The 23985-nt window shown below is 65.8% G+C and overlaps 1 protein-coding gene across 1 annotated transcript; it reads left to right on the forward strand.

Moving 5' to 3' along the window:
• Positions 1 to 2176: 2176 nt before the first annotated feature.
• LOC128919602 (uncharacterized protein C2orf42-like) lies at positions 2177 to 12708 on the forward strand. The gene is made up of 9 exons (XM_054224964.1): positions 2177 to 2328; positions 3189 to 4026; positions 4803 to 4913; positions 5220 to 5324; positions 7024 to 7128; positions 8982 to 9089; positions 9832 to 9932; positions 10022 to 10184; positions 12364 to 12708. Exons 2-9 carry the CDS (start codon positions 3201 to 3203, stop codon positions 12582 to 12584), a joined length of 1740 nt encoding a protein of 579 aa, XP_054080939.1. The 5' UTR covers positions 2177 to 2328; positions 3189 to 3200; the 3' UTR covers positions 12585 to 12708.
• The last annotated feature ends 11277 nt before the right edge of the window (positions 12709 to 23985 follow it).

A 23985-nucleotide genomic window follows, 5' to 3' on the forward strand; every position in this document is an offset into this window, starting at 1 on the left:
AGTTTTGGGTGGAAAAAGGCCGAAATAGGTCAATTCATGCTGCAAATGCGCCGCGGGGTGTGCTGGGAGGTGTAGTCCGCGGAGGCTCCTCCGCGGACTACACCTCCCAGCAGGCCCCGCGGCGCCCCACGTGACACCGGCCGACCAATAGAAGCGAAGGGGCGTGGCGCCGCGGCGGAGGCCCTCGCGGCGGTCCCGGGCAGGAGCGGGGGGCGCGCGCCGCAGCGCAGGTAAAAAAAAAAAGGGGAAGGGTGGGGGGGAGGCCCGCGCGCGCGCGGGACAGGAAGTGACATCAGAGGGGCGGGGAGGATGGCGGGGAAACGGCGCGGGGAAAGGGAAGGGGACGGAGGGACGCGGTAGTGGTGGTGGCGGCGGGGATGGGGATGGGGATGGGGGGGGGAGGCGACGTCACGGTGACGCCACGGTAGTGACGTCAGCGCGGGGGTCGGGGGCGGGCGAGGGGCTGTGGGTGAGGCTGCACGGCGGGGGGCGGGGGGGCTCGGGCCTGCTACGGAGGCGAACCCCGGCCTGGTCGTGAGGGCCCCAGGCCCCGTTCTGAGGCGACTGAGGCCACGGAGAGGCCCCAGGACCCCTCCTGAGGTGACAGTGGTTATGGAGAGGCCCCAGCCCCTGTTCTAAGGCGACAGTAGCCAAGGGGAGGCCTCAGTCCCTGTTCTGAGGTGACAGTAGCCGAAGGAAGGCTCTGTCCTCAGGTGACAGTGGCCATGGGGAGGCCCCAGGACCCCTCCTGAAGTGACAGTGGTTATGGAGAGGCCCCAGCCCCTGTTCTAAGGCGACAGTAGCCAAGGGGAGGCCTCAGTCCCTGTTCTGAGGTGACAGTAGCCGAAGGAAGGCTCTGTCCTCAGGTGACAGTGGCCATGGGGAGGCCCCAGGCCCTCTCCTGAAGTGACAGTGGTCATGGGGAGGCCCCAGCCCCTGTCCTGAGGCAACAGTAGCTGAGGGAAGGCTCAGTCCTCAGGCAACAGCAGCCATGGGGAGGCTCCAGGCCCCCTCCTGAAGCGATAGAGGCTGAAGGGAGGCACCAGGCCCCGTTCTGAGGTGACAGTTGCCAAGGGGAGGCTCTGTCCTGAGGTGACAAGGGCCGAGGGGAGGCCCCAGGCCCCATGCTGAGGTGACAGTAGCCAAAGGGAGGCCCCAGTCCCCTCCTTAGGTGACCGAGATCAAGGGGAGGCCGCCTCCCGAGGTGACTGTGGCCAAGGGGAGGCCCTAGGCCCCATCCTGAGGTGACAGTGGCCGAGGGGAGGCTCTGTCCTGAGGCAGCAGTGGCCATGGGGAGGCCCCAGGCCCCCTCCTGAGGTGACAGAGGCCAAAGGGAGGCCCGAGACCCCATTCTGAGGTGACAGTGGCTGAGGGGAGGCCCTGTCCTGAGGTGACAATGGCTGAGGGGAGGCTCTGTCCTCAGGCGACAGTGGCCATGGGGAGGCCCCAGCCTCCCTCCTGAGGTGACAGTGGCCGAGGGGGAGGCTCTGCTCCCGGTGCCCGGCCCAGCCGGGTGCCCCCATCCTGGTCCCACGTCACCCAGCGCCCAGCCTGGCCCTTCACTCCTGCCCTGGCCTCCGGGCCCTGCTGGGACGGGGGTGTCCCTGACCCTGCCCCTGTGCTCCCCTCGGTGACGGCCCTTCCGCTCACCCAGGGGGTTATCAGGGCACTGTCCCGCCTGGCGCAGACCCGCCGTCCCCCGAGCTGTGCCCTGTCCTTTGCGGTTGGGCCGGGAGCTCCCAGTACGGCCAGTTTATCCAGTATAAATCCCCCCTGAGGTCTGGGACTGGCTTCAGTCACCACGGGGACACCGGGAGCTGGAGCTGCTTTTCAGCGTCCCCGGCCTCTCCTCACACCCACCGCTCGCCTCCGGCGGTGACAATAAATGTCCCTTTGCCTCTGCCCGCTGTCCGCGGCTCTGGGACGCTGGCTCAAAGGCTCGGCCGCGTGTGGCTCTTCACGCCGTGCCTGGGTTTGCCCCAAAAAGGGGGGTTTTGGTGGTGGTGGGGAGGCAGGGGCGAGCGGAGGGCTCTGCCGTGGGGTCGAGGGGAGCCGGGCAGCCCCCTCCCAGCCCGCCTGGTGTGAGAGGGAGAGGGACAGGGGAAGGGGGAAATGGGGTTGGCAGGGGAGAAATGTTCATGGACTGTGTCAGGAACGGTGTGGCCAGGACCGGGGCTGTGAGCGTCCCCCCGTACGCGGCACCGGTGAGGCCCCACCTCGAACGGTGTGTTCATTTTGGGGCACCTCACTCCAAGAAGGACCTCGAGGGGCTGGAGCGTGTCCAGAGAAGGGCAACGGAGCTGGTGAGGGCTCTGGAGCACGAGTCTGGTGAGGAGCGGCTGAGGGAGCTGGGGGTGTTCAGCCTGGAGAAGAGGAGGCTGAGGGGAGACCTTCTCGCTCTCCACAGCTCCCTGAAAGGAGGGGGGAGCCAGGGGGGGTCGGTCTCTTCTCCCAAGGAACAGGCAATGGGACGAGACGAAAAGGCCTCCAGTTGCACGAGGAGACGTTTAGGATGGATATTGGGGAAAATTTCTTTGCGGAAAGGGTTGTCAAGCATTGGAAGAGGCTGCCCAGGGCAGTGGTGGAGTCGCCATCCCTGGAGGGATTTAAAAGCCGGGCAGACGCGGTGCTGAGGGACGTGGGGTAGTGGGGGTTTGGGCGGTGTTGGGGTGACGGTTGGACGCGACGATCTGAAAGGTCTTTTCCAACCTAAACGATTGTGTCATGCCGTGACCCGGGCAGGATTGTGGGTCCGGCGGCACCGGGGCCGCTCGCCGGGAGTCGCTCGTGCTCCTCGGCTGCCGACCTGCTGCCAAAAGCCGACCCGGGTGGATCTGGGGGGAATCGCCCCGTTTCTGTCCCGTCCACGCAGGCTCTTCTCTCCCGTCGTCCAAACCTCGGATGGCGGCTGCCGCTCCGGTGTCCCTCCGAGGAGCTGCTCTGCGCGTCCCCTCACCGCGCATCCCCCCCCGCCATGGCGGCAGGCCACCCAGCTTTATTTACGTGCCATGTCCTCAGTCTGTCCCTTCCCCCTCTCTCGCTCTGTCCCCTCCGTCTCCGCGGCTGCTGGGGACCGAGGACGGCCACCGCCACCTGCAGAGGGACCCGTGGGTGTCACCAGCCGAGCGCCGCATCCCCGCTGTCCCTCCCTGGGCTGTTAACTCGCCCCCCGTTCTCTGCCCTTCCAGGTCTCCCGGAGGATGGAGCCGGCGTCGGTGAGGACCAAAGTCCCCTCCTTCCTGTCGGACCTGGGGAAGGCCACGCTGCGGGGCATCCGGAAATGTCCCCGCTGCGGCACTTACAACGGCACCCGAGGCCTCATCTGCAAGAACAAGACGTGCGGCACCGTCTTCCGCTACGGCGCCCGCAAGCAGCCCGGCGTCGACGCCGTCAAGATCGTCACCGGCTCGGACTTACAGGTTTATTCGGTGCGGCAGAGGGACCGGGGACCGGATTCCCGGTGCTTTGTGGAGCTGGGGGTCTCGGAGACGGCCATCCAGACGGTGGACGGCACCATCATCACGCAGCTCAGCTCCGGCCGCTGCTACCTGCCGGCCTGTCTGAAAGCGGCCACGCAAGGGGTGGTGGAAAACCAGTGCCAGCACGTCAAACTGGCCCTGAACTGCCAGACGGAGGCCACCCCGCTGGCCTTGAAAAGCTCGGTGCTCAACTCCATGCAGGCTTCCCCCGAAACCAAACAAACCATCTGGCAGCTGGCCACCGAGCCCACGGGGCCGCTGGTGCAGCGCGTCACCAAGACCATCCTGGTGGTGAAGTGCAAGGCCAGCCAGAAGCACAGCCTCGGCTACCTGCACGCCTCCTTCGCCCACAAGGTGAACGCCAAGACGCTGACGGACCACAGGTTCTCCTGCTCCTGCCAGGCTCCGAAGCCCGGCAAGGGCGGCCCGGCCGAGGAGGAGCCGCCGTCGCCGCGCTGCATTCACTTCTTGGCCTGCCTCTGCGCCTTCGCCAGCGACGAGAGCCTGGCGCAGGAGTTCGCCGAGTTCCTCGCCTGCGACGCCGGCGGTAGGTGGGGGAAGCGACACGCGGAGGATTTTTTTTTGGGGGGGGCGTGGGGGGAACCATGTGTGGGGCTGATGCCGCCCACTCCCCTCCTGCTCACCTGCCTCGCTTCACCGGGGCTGCCCTCGCATGTGCTCCCCATCAGAACTTCGTTAGCTGGGGTTTAATTGCCTGCCCCCTCCCTCTGCAAGGACAGAGCTTCCTGGGGAGCGATTCCTCCTGGGCTGCAGCTCCCTCCTGCCGTGTGGGAGCGGAGCGGGGCGCTCCCTGCGCTCCCCTGGGAGCTGGGACAAAGTGGGGGGGGCGGCCAGATCCCGATGGGTGCTCGGGGTGAGTCGGGTTCCTCTCCTTGCGGGGGGAGCCGGGTGTTCTCTTCCCTTGGGCCGGAGCAGCGCTGGGGGGAGCCCAGCTCATTGTGAACCACACCACTCCCCCCCCACCCCACCCCACGGCAGCAGCCTCTGGGGTTCAGTCCCCCGGGGGGTTGTGTGCCCCGATAGGCGCGCCTGGATAATGCCGCCTTGGTTTTAGGCACCCAAAGGTGAAAATCCACCCTGAGGAGAGTGCCCTGAGTGAATTCACCTCGATGTTCCCCCCAAGAAGCGTGTCTGGGGGGGCCGGGAGGGCTTTGGGGGCTCTCCGAGGACGTCCGGGGTGTGCTGGGAGGTCTTGGGGCCCAAACGCCGGCGTGGGGAGGGGGACACGAGACCCCCACGTCCCCCGCGGTGCTGCCGCGCGTGGTTGAGGGGCTTTTAAGGCCGGAGTCTTGTTTCTCCCAGGGCTGAAAGGGCTGACGGTCCCGCAGCTGGTGGGCAGCCCCGAGTCCCCGGGGCAGGCCGGGGAGGCGGCTGCTGCCAAGGCCAAGAAGAGGAAAAAGGACGTCACGCCGGGTGAGTGTCTGCGGGACAGGGGGGGACGCGGGCCGGAGCCGTAAGCCATTGTCCAGCCGGAGGGGCAGCCCCGCCGTGACCCGCCGGGCTCGTGTCCGGTGCCGGCGGCGGCTTTCGGAGCGGCTCCGGGTGTTGGGCGCACCCCTGCCCTGGGTCCGGCGGGTCCTTTAAGGATCGTTAGCGATGTTAAGAGCTGTGGTGACAGCCGGCTCTGGGGAGAGAGGGGATTTCCCCGTCCCATCCCGCATGGGGTGCCCGGGGACCCCCGGGACTCGTGCGCCGACGCTCTTTGAACCCATCCCTCAGGGGCGCGGGCGGCCAGCCCCCTCCTGGCGCAGGACGCGGCTCACGGCAACGCCAGGAGAAGCAGCCTGAAGAAGCCGGCCGTCGCCTCCTCGCTGAAGAGACAAGGTAAGCCTCGGCCACGCGCCTCGGGACGCTCGGGGACCGGGCGGACGCTCGCGGCCCTTCGGTTTGTGCCGCCGTGACCCCCGCGGGGGGGACAGCCGAGCCCTCGCCCTCCTTCGCCGGCTCTAGGAGGTGGCAGTCGGGCTCGGGCAGCTTGGTGTTACTGGTAGCTGTGTGTCCGGCGTGGCTCCGGTTGGCCGTAGACATGGTTGTTGTTAGAGAAGGACGATGCCGGCGTCCTCCCAGGGTGGCTCTTTGGTGGATTTTTGGGCACGGCGAGCTTAAAAAGGTTGGCTTTTGGTAGGGCCGGTGCCGCTGGGGAGGGGGCAGGTGTTGGTCGGTGTCTCCTAATGCCACGAGGTGCTTTCCCGGGCACAATGAGGAGGTGGATGGGGTCAGACACAGTTGTGAGCCGGTTTCCATTGGTTTTTTGCCGGTGTTTGCAGCGTCTCTGAATGGCCAGAGCTGCCAAGGGGGGGGGAGCTTGTTGTGGCCGGAGCCGCTGTGGTTTCTGGTGGCAAATCCCAGCTGGGAAGCACGGCCCGGCCGGGGAGGAGCCGGGAGCTGGGGTCCCCCCGGGGAGGTGGTTGCGGGCACCGGCGTCGTGCCTTGTCTCTGAGCAGGCGGCCGGGTGGTTGTGTGTGTTCCGACGTGATGTTCGGGGAGGGAAGGGTCAGCCCCATGCCACGGGAACCCGACAAGCGACTCGGGGCCCTTCAGAGAAAGCCGCTCTCCCGGCTGGTTGCCGTCTGGGGCTGTGCTTTAGTGCTTTTGCTCCTCCCGGCTTTAGCGTTGGCCTAGAAAGGGGTACAAACCCCTTCTCTTTCCCCGTGTTGCTCCCGCAGATGCCCACGCGCGGCCCGGGGGGTTGCGGCGCTCTGGGCGGGGGGCGAGGAGGCGTCGGGTCCCGCTCCCGGGGCCGGGGGCTGCGGAGGCGGCTCCCGGGTGTCGCCGTACGGCGGCGCCGAGAGCAGAGGGGCCTTCGGAAGCGGATTCAAGCGGTGCCGTGTTTCCCGGCCCTGGGAGCGAGGTGCCCGGGGCAGCGGCGTCTCGTCCATCGAGCTGACGGACGGGGTCGCGTTCGGTGTCCTGCTGCCTTTCGGGGCTCGGTTTAACACAGGCAGCTGCGGCTGGCGCCGCTGGGGGAACCGGTGCGGGTAGGACGGGGAATACTGGACCGCAGCGGGCCACGGCAGCGGCCATTCCGGTCGAGCTGCAAGCCCCTCGGCGCACGCCACGAGCGTACCGGGGTCCGGTAGAGAGAAGGCTGCTGGTTTAGGCATCTGGCTCTTCCCTGGAATTCTAGGGCATCCGGGCTCGTCGGGCTAGGGAAGGCTTAATGAAAGCGGCTGGGTTGGATTACGAAGATGCAGGTTGTTATCCCGTGGGTCTGAGCAGAACCTGAGAGGCTTTGACTCGTGTTTAAGGCTTGAAAGCCTTGGGTTTGGGTTATCCCTAAGTGCCTCGATGGGGGTGAGGATTATGGGGGAGAGGGGTAACAGGGAGGCGAGTGGCTGGCTGTCGTTATTTCTGAGTTGTTTCTCCTGCCCCGAGTTGTTGTTTCTCCTGCCCCGAGTTGTTGTTTCTCCTGCCCCGAGTTGTTGTTTCTCCTGCCCATCGGGCTTGGTGCTTCACTTGGGTGCGGATTCTGGTTCTAATTCTGACTCCGATTGTGATTTTTCCTGCCCTTTCTCTCTTGCAGGCTGTAACCAGCTGCTGGACGAGGCGCAGGTGACCCTCTCCTTCCAGGACTGGCTGGCCAGCGTCACCGAACGCATCCACCAAACCATGCATTACCAGTTTGAGGGTAAGGCTGGGGGGAGCCTCTCTGCACCGCTCCCCTCCCCTCCGTGCACTGTCATCATCTCAGTCGCTCAGCTCTTGGCAGCGTTAAATAACTCTTAGCAGGGAGGGAAGTGGTTTTACCCGGTTCGGAGCCAATGTTTTGCCCTGGGGAAGCTTCTCTCCCCTGGGATTTATTTCCTGACTCGGTGGACTCGGCGCTCAGCAGCAGCCGGGCGCCGGGGTTTATCCCGGGGAAGGGAGAAATTCCCCGAGAGGGGGTTGATGCTCGAATTCGAGCTCGGGGAGGCAAAGGCGGGTGAGCTGCCCGACTCAGAAGGGCTGGGGGGGGACGCTTTGCGAAGGCAGGGCCCCAGCGTTCCCTGGGCGCGTACGGCCCTGGGCGATGGCTCGTGGCCGCGATACCTGTCGCCTGCCCCACTCCGCTTCTGAGCCGGCAGCGGGGCACGGCTCCGGCCCGGCCTCCAGCCGAGAGGCGGCAGCTTGTGTTGGGGCTGTGAAAATCCTTACTGGGGATGGACTTTGTGTGTCTCTGGGCTGCTGGGAGAGCTGGGCGGCTGCTCCCCTGAAGAGAGGGACCCCAAAACGGTGCCGGAGCGGAAGCAGCTCTTTGCAAGCAGCTTAAGCGTGTTGCAAGTTTGTCACCTAAGACAGAGACACCCATCCTGCCGCCCACGATCCCCCCCCGCGCCGTGTTCCGTGCGGGGAGCAGGCGAGCACACTGCCGGCAGCGTCGGCCACGAGCTGCTCTCGGCTCTGCTCAGTTCATGGTTGGAGTCAATGATCTTCAGCATCTTTTCCAACCCAAATGATTCTGTGGCTCTTAAAGACCATGATATTGTCCCCATGCAGCAGCAGCAATGAGTGACCATGAGGCTGAAGGGGGGCAGCCCCCCCGGGCCGTGCACTCACAGACTCCCAGAGTGGCCGGGGTGGGAAGGGACCTCTGGAGATCCCCCCGTCCCACCCCCGGCCAGAGCAGGGTCACCCAGAGCAGGTGGCACAGGGACGCCTCCAGGCGGGGTTGGGATGTCTCCAGAGACGGAGACTCCCCCACCTCTCTGGGCAGCCTGTGCCAGGGCTCTGCCACCCTCACAGCAAAGAAGTTCCTCCTCGTCTTGAGATGGAACTTCCCACGGTCAAGTTTGTGCCCGTTACCCCTTGTCCTGTCCCCGGGCACCACTGAGAAGAGCCTGGCCCTGTCCTCCTGACACCCCCCTTGAAGTATTGATCAGCATTGATAAGATCCCCCCCTCAGTCATCTTTTTTCCAGGCTGAAGAGCCCCAAATCCCTCAGCCTTTCCCCATCAGAGAGATGTTCCAGTCCCCTCATCCTCTTGGTGGCCCTTTGCTGTCCCCTCTCCAGCAGTTCCCTGTCCTTCTGGAACCGGGGAGCCCAGAACTGGACCCTGCCCAGGGTGAGACAGAGCCATACTGGGACACGTCCAGTTCAGGGCTGCAGAGAGGCACTGGAGGGACTGGGGGGGAGCAGAGAGCCAGGGCTGGCGTTGCTTCGAAGGACGATGGAGTGGCTCCAGTTCCAAGGGAGCCCTGAGGCTGGAGGCCCAACTCCCTGGCCCCTCGCTGGGAGGGGGGGGGGCCCGCCCTCTCTGGGGGCAGGGAGCCACGGCACCAGGGCCACAAGCCAGGACCAGAGGCACCAGACTCTAAATTCGAGAAAATACTTTACTGTAAAGGTGATAAGTGTGCTCCTGCAGCCCCCCCGCTGGGGCCTGGAGCAGCGGAGACACTCACCCCTTGAGCAGGAGTTGGGGGGGGGGGGCGGGCTTTCCCCCAGCCCCCTGCCTCTCCCTCACCCCCCCCCCCCCCCCCCTCTTCTCCTTCCTGGCCCCCCAGGGAAGCCGGAGCCGCTGGTGTTCCACATCCCTCAGGCTTTCTTCGACGCGCTGCAGCAGCGGATCTCCAGCGGGAGCGCAAAGAAGAGGCTGCCCAACTCCACCACGGGTGAGACGCCGCCACCCCGCGCACGTGAGAGACCCCTTCGCCGCCCCCCAGGTGCAGGAGGAAAACCCCAGCAGCCCCCAAAGATCCCTCCCTCCCTCCCTCTGATTTCCAGCAGCTTTTCCCCTCGGGGGCCGGAGCTAAGTGGGACCCCACGCCCGACTCGGGGCATCCCCCCTCAGCACGTGGCAGGGCACAAACCCGGCAGCTGCCAGGGCCGCAGGAACAGACCCAGCCGGGCTTAGAGCCAAAAGACTTTATTCCTTCTGTTACCCCCCCGCCCCGCCCAGGGGAAGGTCGCGGCCCCCCGTGCGGGCAATCGTCCTCGCTGCTTTACCTCGTCTCTCCTCCCCGAGCGTGGGGTGTAAGCGGGGCTCCAGGCGCAGTTAAATCCGTCCTGTCGGCACTGCGGGAGCACGAGTCGCTGTCTCTGCAGCGGCGAGGCCTAGGGAGCCCCGGCACCAGCCCCCCCCCGTGCCCCCCCCCGCAGCATGAGCCACAGCCGCTCTCCCGAGGCCGGCACCAGTCAGGATCCCGTTTATTCGCTGTTACTCCAGAGCCGAGTCCCAGGGAGAAGCTGCCGGCCAAGGGCAGAGCCCGATCCTCAGCAGTTGCCCCCCCAGCCCGGGCCCGTAGCCACAGAGTGGAGCAAGAGCTGAGGCCACCACCAAGAAAAGGGGAGAAACCAACCCCCCCCCCCCCCCCAAAGAAAGAGGTGCAGAGTGACCCTTTCTCCCCCCCGCAGCTTTTGTCCGCAAGGACGCCCTCCCCCTGGGCACCTTCTCCAAGTACACGTGGCACATCACCAACGTCCTGCAGGTCAAGCAGATCTTCGACACGCCCGAGGTGAGCCCCCCAGCACCGCCCGGCCCCCCCCCGCCGTCCCCCCGCCCGCTGCCCCCCCCGGCCGCCCCTCACCTGCCCGTCGCCTTCAGCTGCCGCTGGAGATCACGCGCAGCTTCGTGCAGAACCGGGACGGCTCCTACGAGCTCTTCAGGTGTCCCAAGGTGGAGGTGGAGAGCATCGCCGAGGCCTACGGCCCCCTGGAGAAGCAGCCAGCCATCCGGCCCCTGGAGCTCAAGACCTTCCTCAAAGTGGGTAAGTTGGGGGCAAGCTGGGACACCCCCCCCCCTCACCCCCCCCCAGGACCCTCCAGGGCCCAGGATTCCCCCCCCCCAGGGCCTTCCCCCCCGAGGGCTTCTTCTTCTTCGAAGGGCTGCCTCCTGCCAGCCTGCCCTGGGGGCCCCCTTCCTGGGAATTCTTCCAAGTGCTGCGTTCTTCCAGCTATGAGGCCTCCCCCCCCCCAGCCAGGGACCAGTCCCCAGGGACCCCCCTCCACCCCCAGGGCTAAGGGGGCTCCCTACTCCCCCCTTCCTCCTACCCCCACGCAGGGGCCTCCCTTATAAGGGCCTCCCCCGTCCAGAGCCCCACCCGGGGGGGCCCCGAAGCCCAAAGGGGCCTCCCCCCTTCCTCCTACCCCCACCCGGGGGAGGGTCCTGTCCCCCCACCCCGGGGGGAGGGTCCCTCCCTCCCCCACCCCCCCCGTGTCCCCAGCTGCCACAGCTCGGTGTCCATGCCCACCCCCCACCCAAAAAAAAAAAATAATCTCAAACACATGAGATAGCATCTCCCAGAAAAAACAGCCCCCTGCCACCACAGGGCAAAGGCCGGGGGGCCAAACCCCCCCCCCCGGCCAGGCACTCGCCTCAACCCGGAGCCTCCGTCCTCCTCCAGGCACCTGCAGGCAAAAAAACACACAAAAAAATTAAAACCACCCACACGCACTCCTCCCGTCACCAAGGACAAACAGCCCCCCGGCTACCGCCGACCCCCCCCCCCCCCGAAAAAAAAAAAAAAGCACTCACCCCACCGGCACCTTCCAGCTGCTCCCCCGGGAACGCCCAGGGGGGCCCCCTCCACCGACCCCCCCAAACAACACAAACACTCACCCCGCAAGGACGGGGGGGGCGACCACACACGCCCCGACCCACAAAACACACTACACAACCCTAACACCCCCCTCCCCAAAAAAAAAAAACAAACCTGAAACACTCACCCCACTGCCACCTGCCAGCTGCTCCCCCGGGTACCTGCGAGACACCTCCAAGACAAGGGACACATCAAACACACCCCAACACGCACAAAAAAACCATCAAAACAGGCCCCCGCACCGAGGGAGGGCCCCTCTACCAACCCCCCCACAAACAAAAAAAAAAAAAAAAAAAAAAACAACCACAAACACCCCAAACCCTCGCCCCTCCCGCCACCGCCCCCACCAAAAAAAAAAAAAACCCACACTAAAAGGCCAACAATACAGACGCCCCCCACAACCCAAGGAAAAAAAACAAACCAACACCACTCACACACAAACAACCCACAAAACACCCCCCCCCCCCCCCCCCCCCCCAAAAAAAGAAAAAAAACAGAAAGGCCACAGACACTCGCCCCACCGGTCGCCGCCGGCTCCTGCCCCTCCTCCGCCGGCCGCCTGAAACACAAACGACCCTGACCCCGCCGCGGGGGCCCGGCTGAGCCCCCCCAAAACCTCCCCCCCACACACACACCCCCCGCCACGAGCCTCCCCCTGCTCCGCCGGGCGCCTGAAACACAAACACCCCCCCAACAACCACCCCGGGGGGGAGACCCCGCTACCGCCCCCCGGCCCCGCGCGGGGGGGGGCGGGCGGCCCTTGAGGCGCCCCCGAGCCCCCGGGGGACCCCCCCGCGGCCTCAACGCTAAACCCCCGCCAAAAACAACACCCCATAAATCACTTCATTAACCGTAATTAAAAAAACCACAAAACACAAAACCCAGCATCGAGACTCACCCCGGGATAAGGCAGAGACACCGCCGTGACACCGGCCCCCCCCCCACCGCCGGCAGACACACACAGACCGGGGGGGGGGGGGCACCGCTACGGGACGCCGGGGGGGGGACGCCGACCCGGCCCCACGAAGGCCAGGGCTCCCCGCGCCGGCACGGCTCGTCACCCCCACCCCCAAAAAAAAAAAACGCCTCAAACTCCCCCATTTCCCCCCAGGGGGCCCTCCCTGGCACAACATTATTCGGGGGGGGGGGGGGGGGCAGCAAAACACCCGCACCTTGAACCCCCCCCCCCCAGAGCCGCCGGCAAAGGGAACCGCGGCACCGCTTCGGGCCCCAAAAACCCTGGAAAAAAAAAACCACAAACAGCCCCCCCGCAACTTCCCGGGAAATAAAAGAGCCCCGGAATAACCCAGCCCCTCTCCCTCTCTCTGTGTGTGCCCCCCCCCCGCAGGAAACACCTCCCCGACGCAGAAGGAGCCCACCCCCTTCATCATCGAGTGGATCCCCGACATCCTGCCCCGCTCCCGCATCGGGGAACTGCGCCTCAAATTCCAGTACGGCCACCACAGCGCCCGCCAGCCCCCCGGCCCGCCCCGGCCACCCCCCGCCGCGCCCCCCCCCGCCCAGCCCCCCCTCCGCCTCGCCCCGCTGCCCGCCCTCCCCTTCCCCTGACACCCCCCCACACACACACACTTGTTTTGGAGGCGGGGGGGGGCCCAGGACTGCGCCCCACGCACCGGCAGGGACAATGGCGCCGCTGCTGCTCCGCCACAAACACCTGGAAAACAATAAAAAAAAATTAATAATCCCCCCCCCCCCGCCCCCCCCACTGGGTGCCCGGAGCCTCCCTGCACCCGCCGCTGGGCGGGGGGGGGGAGGGGGAAACACCCTGGGGACCCCCCCCCCAAGCCCGGGCACGGGGCAGGACTCACCCCGAGGGTGCTCAAAGGCGACGGGGGGGGCTTCGCCCTGCCGGCGTTGGGGGGGCCAAGGGGGGACTCCGCGGGCAGCGCCGGGCCCCCCCCACCAGGGGAGGGGGAAAAGGTCATCCCCCCCCAAAAAAAGTGGCTCTGGGGGGGTCCCAGCCCAAGGCTCCGCTCCGTCCCGGGGGCTCCTCTGAGGCCTGGGGGGGGGAATAAAAATAATAATTAAAAAAAAAAATAAAAAATGAGAGAACATAGCAACCCCCCCCCGCCCAGCACAGCCCCGGGGGGGGCGGCCATACCCCCCCCCCCGCCTCACCCCGCTCCAGCCCTGCGTCCCCCAGCAGAGCCCCCGCCACCGACCTCCCAGCCGGGAATAACGACACTGGGGGGGGGGGGAGGGGGGGCGGACACCCCCCCCAGCCATTCCTTACCCTGGGGGGCTCCCTCCTGCGCCCCCCCCGCCCCACCCCAGTAGCTCCCAGTCAGCACCAACACGCTCCCGGTAGCTCCCAACAGCCCCCCCGCGGCTCCCAGTACGCAGCAGGAGGCTCCCAGTTACTCCCAGTCGGCACCAGCAGGCCCCCCGCAGCTCCCACCACGCACCAGTGAGCCCCCCCCCCCGCTCCCAGTAAACCCCCAGGGGCTCCCAGTCGACTCTCCGCAGGCAGCACTTGGACCCCCCCGCGGCTCCCAGTAGGCAGCAGGAGGCTCCCAGTGACTCCCAGTAGGCACCAGCAGGCTCCCAGCGGCCCCCGACAGGCAGCGGCGAGCCCCCCCGCTGCTCCCAGGAGGCAGCGGCGAGCTCCCAGTTACTCCCAGTTGACACCAGCAGGCCCCCAGCAGCGCCTAGCGGGCAACCCTTAGCCCCCCAGTAGCCAGCAGAGAGCCCCCCCCGCCGCTCCCAGTAAGCGCCACCCGAGGGCTCCCGGCAGCCCCCAGTGGCTCCCAGCAGCCCTCCCGGCGGTTTAAGAGGCCGCGGGGGGGGGGGCCGTGCCCAGCCCCGCGATGGGGCACAGCTGTGCCCGGGGGGGGAGTCCCGCCCCCCCCAGCTGGGGGACGTTGGGTCCCGATTGCGCCGGCCCCGCCCCCGGGGGGAGGGGGGGTGTCACCCTTCGTGCCCCCCCCGACACCCTCTGTGGGGGGGGGTGTCACTCCTTGTCTCCCCCCTCCCCGCACCCTCCGGGGGGGTCATTCCTCTGCGCGTGTTCCCCGGCACCCTCCGGGGGGGTCACCCCTTGTTCCCCCCCCCAGCCCCGCTCCCCGGCACCCTCCGGGGGGGGGTGTGTGTGTGTGTGTGTGACAGCCTTTGTGCCGCCCCCCCCGCCCCGCCCCACGGAGGGGCCGTTGCCAGCCCGGGGGGGCGGGGGCGGCAGGAACCGGGACCCCCGAATTGCCGGGGGCTGGGGGGGGGATGCGGGATGGGGGGTGCGGTAGCCCCGGGGGGGGGGATTCGGGGTGGGGGGCGCGACCCCCGGCACAGCCCGTGTGTGTCCCCGTGTCGTGTCCCCCCCAGTGACACCCGCCCCCCCCCGCGCACACGGCAGCAGCGGGCACGGGGGGGGGGGGGACGCGGTGGGGACATCGCGCACGTCCCCCGGTGCCCCCCCCAGTGCTCCCAGTAACACCCAGTGCCCCTGTGAGCCCGTTTCCCCAGTGCCCCCAGTATCGCCCAGTGCCTCCAGTATCCCCCCGACAGCCCCAGTATCCTCCAGTACTTCCAGTATCCCCCCGGTGCCCCCGGGACGCCCAGTATGCCCCAGTGCCCCCAGTAACCCCCGGTGCCCCCCGGTACCGCCCAGTACCCCCCCAACAGCCCCAATATCGCCCGGGGCTCCCGGTACCCCCAGTTTCCCCATTATCCCTCAGTAACCCCCAGTAACCCCAGCACCCCCAGGGCTCCCAGTACCCCCCATTACTCCCAGTACCCCCCAGTAACCCCCAATTACCCCCAGCACCCCCCGCACCCCCAGCAGCCCCCAGCACCCCCTCAGTGCTCCCAGTATCCCCCGGTGCTCCCGGTGCCCCCGACGACCCCCAGTACACCCAGTACCCCCAGTATCCCTCCCCAGCACCCCCAGTACCTCTCCCAGCATCCCCCAGTGCCCCCACTATCCCCCCAGTCCTCCCAATACCCCTCCCAATTAACCCCAGGATCCCTCCCCAGGACCCCCAGTACCTCTCCCAGTATCCCCCAGTATCCCCCTCCAGTACCTCTGTATCCTTCCCAGTACCCTCAATGTCCCCCCATTACCCCCAGTATCCCCCCCCCCCCAGTTCCCCTTTTACCCCCAGTATCCCCCAGTATCCCCAGTGTTCCCTGTATCCCCCCCATACCCTCATCACCCCCAGTATCCTCCCCAGTCCTCCCAGTATCCCTCCCCAGTACCCCTCCCCAGCACCCCCAGTGTCGCTCACCAGTCCTCCCAGTACCTCTTCCAGTGCCCTCACTGTCCCCCATTACCCGCAGGGAATCCCAGTACACCCAGTACCCCCTGTATCCTCCCCAGTACCCCCAGTATCCCCCCAGTACCTCTCCCAGTACCCCCAGTACCCCTCTCACCCTTATGTGCCTTGTGGGGACACCGGCTACGGGGGACACCAGGTATGGGGGGACACTGGGTATGCACACGGGCACTCTGGGGGTGCCTCTGGGGGCTATAGGGGCTCTCCCAGTGCCTGTGGGGGCTATAGGGCCCTGCTGGTGCCTATGGGGGCTATAGGGGCTCTCCCAGTGCCTGTGGGGTCTATAGGGCTCTGCTGGTGCCTATGGGATCTATAGGGCTCTGCTGGTGCCTATGGGGGCTATAGGGACTAGAAAGGCTTGTCCAGTGCCTATGGGGGCTATAGGGCTCTGCTGGTGCCTATGGGGGCTATAGGGGCTCTCCCAGTGCTTATGGGGGCTATAGGGGCCCTGCTGGTGCCAATGGGGCAATAGGGGTTATAAAGACTTGTCCAGTGCCTGTGGGGTCTATAGGGCTCTCCCAGTGCCTATGGGGGCTACAGGGGCTAGAAAGGCTTGTCCAGTGCCTATGGGGGCTATAGGGGCTCTCCCAGTGCCTGTGGGGTCTATAGGGCTCTCCCAGTGCCTATGGGGGCTACAGAGGCTAGAAAGGCTTGTCCAGTGCCTATGGGGGCTATAGGGGCTCTCCCAGTGCCTGTGGGGTCTATAGGGCTCTGCTGGTGCCTATGGGGGCTATGGGGGCTCTCACAATGCCTATGGGGGCTACAGGGCCCTGCTGGTGCCTACGGGGCAATAGGGGCTACAACGGCTTGTCCAGTGCTTATGGGGGCTATAGGGCCCTGCTGGCGCCAATGGGGGCTATAGGGCTCTGCTGGTGTCTATGGGGGCTATAGGGGCCCTGCTGGTGCCTATGGGGTCTATAGGGATCTGCTGGTACCTATGGGGTCTATAGGGGCTCTCACAATGCCTATGGGGGCTATAGGGGCTCTCACAATGCCTGTGGGCTTTGGGGGCTCTGCTGGTGCCTATGGGGGCTATAGGGGCTCTTCCAGTGCCTATGGGGGCTACAGGGGGCTATGGGGCCTCTTCTGTGTCCGTATAGAACCCCCTGGTGCCTATGGGGGTATATGGGGCTCTGCTATAGGAGCCTGCGCAGCACTCTAGGTGCCCATAGGGGTGCCTATGGGGGGCTGTAGGTGCCCATAGGGGCGCCCTATGGGGAGCTATAGGTGCCCGTGGGGTGCTACGGGGGCTCGTCTCCCGGCAGGAACCGCGTCCCGGTGAGCGCCGTCGTCTTCCAGGTGTCCGTGGGCTGCTGCCTCGGCTGCTGCCCCGGGATGGCCCACGGCTTCGGCTTCGTGCCCATCCGGTGCGGCCGGAGCCTGACCCCCTTCCCGGACGCCTGGGACCCCCTGGAGCCTGGGGCCCCTCCTGACCCCTTCCCAGACCCCTGGGTCCCCTTCCCAGACACCAAGGTCCCTCCTGACCCCATTCCCGGACACCGGGTCCCCTCCTGACCCCATTCCCGGACTCCTGGGCCCCCTCCCGACCCCCTTCTGAGCCACCAGATCCCATCCTGACCCCCTTCCCGGACACCAGGTCCCCTCCTGACCCATTCCCAGATGCCTGGATCCCATCCTGACCCCCTTCCTGGACACCTGGGTCCCCTCCTGACCCCATTCCCAGATGCCTGGGTCCCCTTCCCGCATGTCTGGGCCCCGCCCTGGACTCCTGGGTCCCCTCCTGACCCCATTCCTGGACACCGGGTGCCCTTCCTGGACACCGAATCCCCTCCTGATCCCATTCCCAGGCACCCGGGTCCTTTCCTGAGCCCATTCCCGGACACTGTGTCCCCTCTTGACCCATTCCCGGACACCTGGGTCCCCTTCCCAGACTCCTGGGTCCCCTTCGGATCCCGTTCTGAGCCACCAGGTCCCATCCTGATCCCCTTACCGGACACCAGGTCCCCTCCTGACACCATTCCCGGACACCGGATCCTCTTCCCGGAGACCAAATCCCCTCCTGACCCCCTCCCTCTACACCAGGCCCCCTCCTGACCCATTCCCAGACACCTGAGTCCCCTCCTGACCCCATTCCCGCACACCCGGGTCCCCTCCTGACTCCATTCCCAGACACCTGGGTCCCCTTCCCAGGCTCCTGGGTCCCCTCCCGACCCCCTTCCAAGCCACCAGATCCCCTCCTGACCCCCTTCCCGGACACTGAATCCCTCCTGACCCCCTTCCCGGACACCTGGGTCCCCTCCTCACCCCATTCCCAGAGGTCGGGGTCCCCTTCCCGGATGTCTGGGCCCCCCCCGGACTCCTGGGTCCCCTCCTGACCCCATTCCCGGACACGTGGGTCCTGTCCTGACCCATTCCCAGAAGCCTGCGTCCCATTCCCAGAAGCCTGCGTCCCCTTCCCAGATGTCTGGGTCCCCCCTGGAGCCTGGGTCCCCTCCTGACCCCATTCCCAGACACCTGGCTCCCCTGACCGTGTCCCCCCCCGCTCCCCACCCCCCAGGTTCCAGTGTTGGTTGGTGCCGATGCCCTTCGGCCTCCTCATCCTCATCTACGACGAGATTCCCACATTGGGAGCGCGGAGACACCCGGGAAGCGAGTGGCAGACGTTCAGCATCTCGGCCGTCGCCTCCGATGGTACCGAACGCGGCTCCCGACGGGATGACTCCCCTGATCCGAGGCTTGCCGCACTCTTTCAAACAATACGGGATCCAACTCCGGGACCGTTTGCGGGACGCGGTAGCCCCGAGGGGTGGGAGACGGGATCGGCAGGGGAGAGCCGTGGCCTGGGCGGAAGCGGCACAGGAACGGATTAGGTATAGCCGAGGGACGCGCCTTATCGGGGAATCGGAGAAATCTCAACTCGCTGTGCGTAGAGTAGAACAACGGGAGGATCACGCACACACCCCCCCCCGCCACGAAACCTCGGGGCAAAGAGAAACCTGTCGCGGCCTGAAGGAGTGAAGGAGGGAATTCCCCGGGAGGTGATGGACGGCCTACCCTCTGCAGCCCTGGAGAAGCTCCGTGGAGCCTGGAAAGAGCAAAGGAAATTATCCCTCAGCGCAACGCAGAAACAAAATGTAGGACGAGGGTGCGAACCGTCCCTCAGACGCCGGCTGCCCCCCACCCCCGCCCCGAGGAGGACCCGATTGATCTCGAATCGGGGAAACTGGCCGCGCCGTTCCCCAATAAGCGAGCCGGGGGCCGGCCGGCGCGTTCACCTGAGAAGGCTCACGGACGTCAGGAAGGGAGACTTGTGAATTACTTTTCCCCTCGGCCCTTTTAAAACCCCAGTCACATTTTTAGCGGACGCCGGCGCTCAGCTCTCGGCACTCCGAGCGGCCGCCGCTGAGCGCCACGGCGTGGGCGCTGCTGATAAAAACCAGATTTGGGTGACGGGTGGGTTTGGAAACTCCAAGGCACAGCCAACGGCCCAGGTTAAGCGCCGGTTACCTGGAAACGAAGCTGCTCTCGTGATTTTGGGAACTTTCCCCGTGAACGTCACGGGACTCGATCTTTTAAAGGGACGAGCCCGGGCGGATTCAAAAGGAAGGGAATGGAAATTTGGGCTCCCGACGGTCTCCATGAAACTTTGACAGCAAGCGCCTGCCTTTCCCCTCTCCGAAGCGGTTGATGTAGAACCCTGCGCCCTGCCCCCGGGAGCCAGGGAAGGGATCACCCCGCCGGCAGCCGACCTACGAGAGCACGGGGTCATCATCCCCCGCCCGCTCGCCCTATAATTCCCCGGTGCGGCCACGCCGTGAGCTCAACGGGAATCACGGAATCATAGAATCCTCCCGTGCCGCTTCCGCCCAGGCCACGGCTCTCCCCTGCCGATCCCGTCTCCCTCCCCTCGGGGCTACCACGTCCCGCAAACGGTCCCGGAGTTGGACCCCGTATTGTTTGAAAGAGTGCGGCAAGCCTCGGATCAGGGGAGTCATCCCGTCGGGAGCCGCGTTCGGTACCATCGGAGGCGATGGCCGAGATGCTGAACGTCTGTCACGCACCGGCTGGAGACAGGCAGCCTCCTGCAGAATTTCGGTTCGGTGGTTTCTAGCCGGGGTCTCCATACGCACGGGGTCGCCTCGGTCCATGGGATCCGACCCCCCGGCCCAATACGCCACTCGTCGGGTTAAGGACCGCGGTTCTCTCGGGGCGTCAGTGGTCAAAAATACCCCGGGCCCCCAGTACCCCCGTGCCTCACCTTAGAATCGTAGAATCATAGAATCCTCATGGTTGGAAAGGACCTTTGAGGTCATCGAGTCCAACCATACGCGCACACGCACAAAAAAACCCAACAAAGAAACAAAAAAACCCACAACCCCCCCCCCAACAACCTACAGCCTCTGCCACCAGAGCATGCCCTGAAGTGCCACATCGAGACGTTTGGGTCTGGAGCCTGGGTCTCCATCAGAGCTCTCAACGACGCCTCCTCATTTTCAGGATGAAAAAATTTTTCCGGCTCATCTCCGACTCCTTCGTCGGACACGCGAAGGTCTTTTGGCCGATTTTGCCAGACTTGTGAGTCCCCGGTTCCCTCTCCGAGAAGGGGCTGAGATGCGCCTGGTTTCTCGTTCGCTCCCCTTTAGTTGAGAGCTTAAAAGTTTTTCCTGGGTCCGGGGCACCCGACGGTGCCGCGTGGGGTCGCCGAGTGGCGTTACGCTCCGCGGCTGATTGACTTGGCGGGATTTCGGTTTGCTCCCGCAAGGATTTTATTTTCCTTCCTCCCGTTTTCCCGGTCAAACCTCCGTCCTCCTGGGCTGCGGTCGGCGCCGCCCCTAATACCGCACACGCTGCAGCTTTTCCTTTAGCTACCGGCAGCTTTCGCTCCTTCGCGAGGGTAGTGACGCGACCTGCCGCTGCCGCTGGGTTATGCCGACTACCGCGGGCCCAGGCCATTCCCGGCGGAGCGGGACACGCCTTCTGCTCCTTCAGTCTTTCCAAAATCGGGGAGCAGCCGAGCACAGACATTTCTCGGGCTGTCGCGGCTCGCTACTGCTCGAACCTCCCCTGGCTTGGAGCCGAGAGGCCGCTTCCCGGCCTCTCCCCGTCCAGCAGCCGGACAGAGAACCGGCGTCCCTTCGGCCAACGGGTGGCAGTCGGGCCTTTGCTCCTGCTCGAACCTCTCCCGGCTTAGAGCTGAGACATCGTTTCCCTTAGGACCTTCCGACAGTGAGAAAATACCGTCCGTGACGCCATTAGGATGCCACGTCCCGCTCCCAGTAAAGCTGGCGGGGGGTGAGTGGCTTCGGATCCGCAAATTCCCAATGGCGCCGACGACGGTGAGATAAATCTCAAGGTCCATATAGAAACGTTTATCGGCTTCCCCAAATGGTTAGTGTAGGTCTTAACGAGTCCCCGAGGATTGGTTGGGAGTATGACAAACGATGGCAAGTGGTGAGGTGTGCGTCGTGTCGCCGAACAACAGGGACAGGCCAACTGCTGGCAAGCGGGACTTAAGGTCCTACTTAAGGTCGTTACTTCCCAACTCGAACAGTTACTGAACAGTTCTAAGAGAAACTGAGGGATAGAGAAAGGAAAAGGCGGAGAAAAAGCCGGAGAGAAAGAGATCACCGGTCCTGGTTCCAGCGTCTTCTTCAGGGAATCTTCCCAGGCACGGTCTTCTTTCTTGGGAAGAATCTTCCCAGGCACAATCTTCTTCTATTGTTTCTTCTTTGTTCCCCCCCAGGGGCACTTCTTTTCCCCTTTTCTGTTTGCTGAACCAGCACGGCCCACCCCCCTTGCCCAGGACAGCCTCGGCTCAGGTTTCTCCCTTCTCCCAGGTGACGTGTAGCGCGATTCGGGTGGCGAGACGCGTGCCGTCGTCACCCGTGTTTAGCGTGTTCTCCGTAACCTTCATTAGCGCGTGCAGGGGTGGGCGCTTTCACGTGCGTTGCGCGGAGAATGAAGCAAAGGTCGCTCGCGGGACGCGACGGCCTGGAGAACCGAGAACGAGCAAGCTCACCACGCGAGTGGCAGAACCATCCTGGCTTCACACGACAGTTCTCCCGCACTTTCCGGCGCCAGAAGCGTGAAGCCTTATCCGTTCTCTGAAGGCCAGGCCTGCGGTATTTCTTTCCTCGCCAGCGTTCGAGGCGTTCCGTCGAAGGCTTGGAGGGCTCCTGCCCCTCGGCAGGGAATTGACGGTCCCTCCCTCGCAGGGGCCCGTGGGCATCGCGGGGACAGGGGTACGTGGGGCACAGAGCCACCGTGGGGACATGGCCGCACGGGGCAGGAGGACACCACGGGGACACGACGATGGGCATCACGAGGACGGGGACACGTGGGGCACGGGGACACGTGGGGCAGAGGGACACCGCGGGGATGGGGCACACGGGCACTGTGGGGACAGGGGTACGTGTCACCCCTCGGGGGAACCACTCCCGCCCCCGCCCCAGCCCCAGGACACCGGGCTTTGCTGGCCACACCGGCCCCGGCCCAGTGCCCCGTTGCCACACCGGCGTCCGAAGATGCCAAATGTCCGGGGCTGGTGCCCCCGGCAAAGCCTTCAGGGGGAGACACCCCGGGCCTGTTCTCACCCCCCCGGGGAACTGCTGCCACCACCGCGCCGGTCGTGGGCCGCCGGCTTTCCTGGCCACCGCGACCCCGACCCCGGCCCAAGACCCTGCAACGGTGGCCAAAAATCCCAAATGCCCGGGGCTGGCCCCCCCGGTGAAGGCGCCAGGAGGGACACCCCGGGCTCGTTCTCACCCCCCGGGGGAACCGCTGCCGCCGCGGCGCCATCCGTGGGGCGCCGGCTCTCCTGGCAGCGGGAGCACTTCACCCGGGGGGGGGGTGAGAACGAGCCCGGGGTGTCCCCCCGCAGCGCCTTCGCCATGGGAACCATCCCGGGTATTCGGGGTTTTTGATGCCGGGGCTGGGATGGGGCAACTGGGGGGGCTGCGAGGGGGACTGGGGGGTCATTGGGAGGAGAAATGGGGGGGTAACTGCCCTGGGAAGGGGGGGACTGGGGGGGTCGTTAATCCCCGGGGGGCGTCTGTACCCCCCCGACCCCCCTTTTGCCCCTTTGAGGGGTCGTTATCTCCCCTGGGGAGGGTCATTACCCCTCTGAAGCCCCTTTTGCCCCCTGGAGGGGTCGTTATTGCCCCGGGGGGGTCTTTATCCTCCCTGACTCCCCCTTTTTCCTACGGGGGGGGGTCGTTATGGCACCTGGGGGGGGTCTCTGCTCCTACCAACCCCATCCCTTTTTCCCCTGGTGAGGTCGTTAGTGCCCCCGGGTGGCTGTTGTTGCCCCCTGGGGGGGTCGTTATGCCCCGGGGGGGGGTTCCTTACCCACCCTGGCGCCCCCTTTTGTTCCCTGGGGGGGGTCATTATTGCCCCTGAGGGGGTCCTTACCCCCCCTTTTGCCCTCTGGGGGGGTCATTATTACCCCCCAGGTGGCTGTTATTGCCCCCCGGGTGGTCCTTATTCCCTGGGGGGGGTCCTTATCTCCCCTGACCCCCCCTTTTGCCCCTGGGGGGGGACATTATTGCCCCCCGGAGTGGGGGGATGTCGTTATTCCCCGGGGGAGGGTCCTGACACCCTGGGAATCTGGGAAGATCCTTCCCAAGAAAGAAGACCGCACCTGGGAAGACCGAATCCCCCCCGGTCTGTGCCCCCCCCCCCCAAATTAACAGCACTTTTAATGAATTGGAAAGAGACCCGGAGTCTTTTATTGGACCCTGGTGTCTGGAGGGGGGGGCACCCAGGCGTCCTGGGGGGGAGCCCCAGGTGTCCGGGCTCGGCCACTCACTTCCCAGGTGTCTCCGCGCTCCCAATGTGGGAATCTCGTCGTAGATGAGGATGAGGAGGCCGAAGGGCATCGGCACCAACCAACACTGGAACCTGGGGGTGGGGAGGGGGGGGGACACGGTCAGGGGAGCCAGGTGTCCGGGAATGGGGTCAGGAGGGGACCCGGGAGTCCGGGGGGGGCCCAGACATCTGGGAAGGGGACCCCGACCTCTGGGAATGGGGTGAGGAGGGGACCCAGGTGTCCGGGAAGGGGGTCAGGAGGGATTCAGTGTCCGGGAAGGGGGTCAGGAGGGGATCTGGTGGCTCGGAAGGGGGTCGGGAGGGGGCCCAGGAGCCTGGGAAGGGGACCCAGGTGTCCGGGAATGGAGTCAGGAGGGGACTCGGGTGTCCGGGAATGGGGTCAGGAGGGGACCCAGGACTCCAGGGGGGGCCCCGGACATCCGAGAAGGGGACCCAGACCTCTGGGAAAGGGATCAGGAGGGGACCTGGTGTTCGGGAATGGGGTCAGGAGGGGACGCAGGTGTCTGGGAATGGGGTCAGGAGGGGGCCTGGTGTCCAGGAAGGGGATCCAGGTGTAAAGGGATGGGGTCAGGAGGGGGCCTGGTGTAGAGGGAGGGGGTCAGGAGGGGATTTGGTCTCCGGGAAGAGGATCCGGTGTCCGGGAATGGTGTCAGGAGGGGACCTGGTGTCCGGGAAGGGGATCAGGATGGGACCTGGTGGCTCAGAACGGGATCCGAAGGGGACCCAGGAGTCTGCGAAGGGGACCCAGGTTTCCGGGAATGGGTCAAGAGGGGACACAGTGTCCGGGAATGGGCTCAGGAAAGGACCCGGGTGCCTGGGAATGGGATCAGGAGGGGATTTGGTGTCCAGGAAGGGCACCCGGTGTCCAGGAATGGGGTCAGGAGGGGACCCAGGAG

The sequence above is a fragment of the Rissa tridactyla genome, chromosome 20 (assembly GCF_028500815.1).
Source record: "Rissa tridactyla isolate bRisTri1 chromosome 20, bRisTri1.patW.cur.20221130, whole genome shotgun sequence".
In the NCBI taxonomy this organism is placed as follows: Eukaryota; Metazoa; Chordata; class Aves; order Charadriiformes; family Laridae; genus Rissa; species Rissa tridactyla.

Coding starts and splice junctions, on each gene's coding strand:
- LOC128919602 (XM_054224964.1), top strand. CDS start 3,201: ATGGAGCCGGCGTCGGTGAGGACCAAAGTCCCCTCCTTCCTGTCGGAC. Junction 5,325..7,023: donor CTCCTCGCTGAAGAGACAAG/GTAAGCCTCGGC, acceptor TCTCTCTTGCAG/GCTGTAACCAGCTGCTGGAC. Junction 7,129..8,981: donor CATGCATTACCAGTTTGAGG/GTAAGGCTGGGG, acceptor CTGGCCCCCCAG/GGAAGCCGGAGCCGCTGGTG.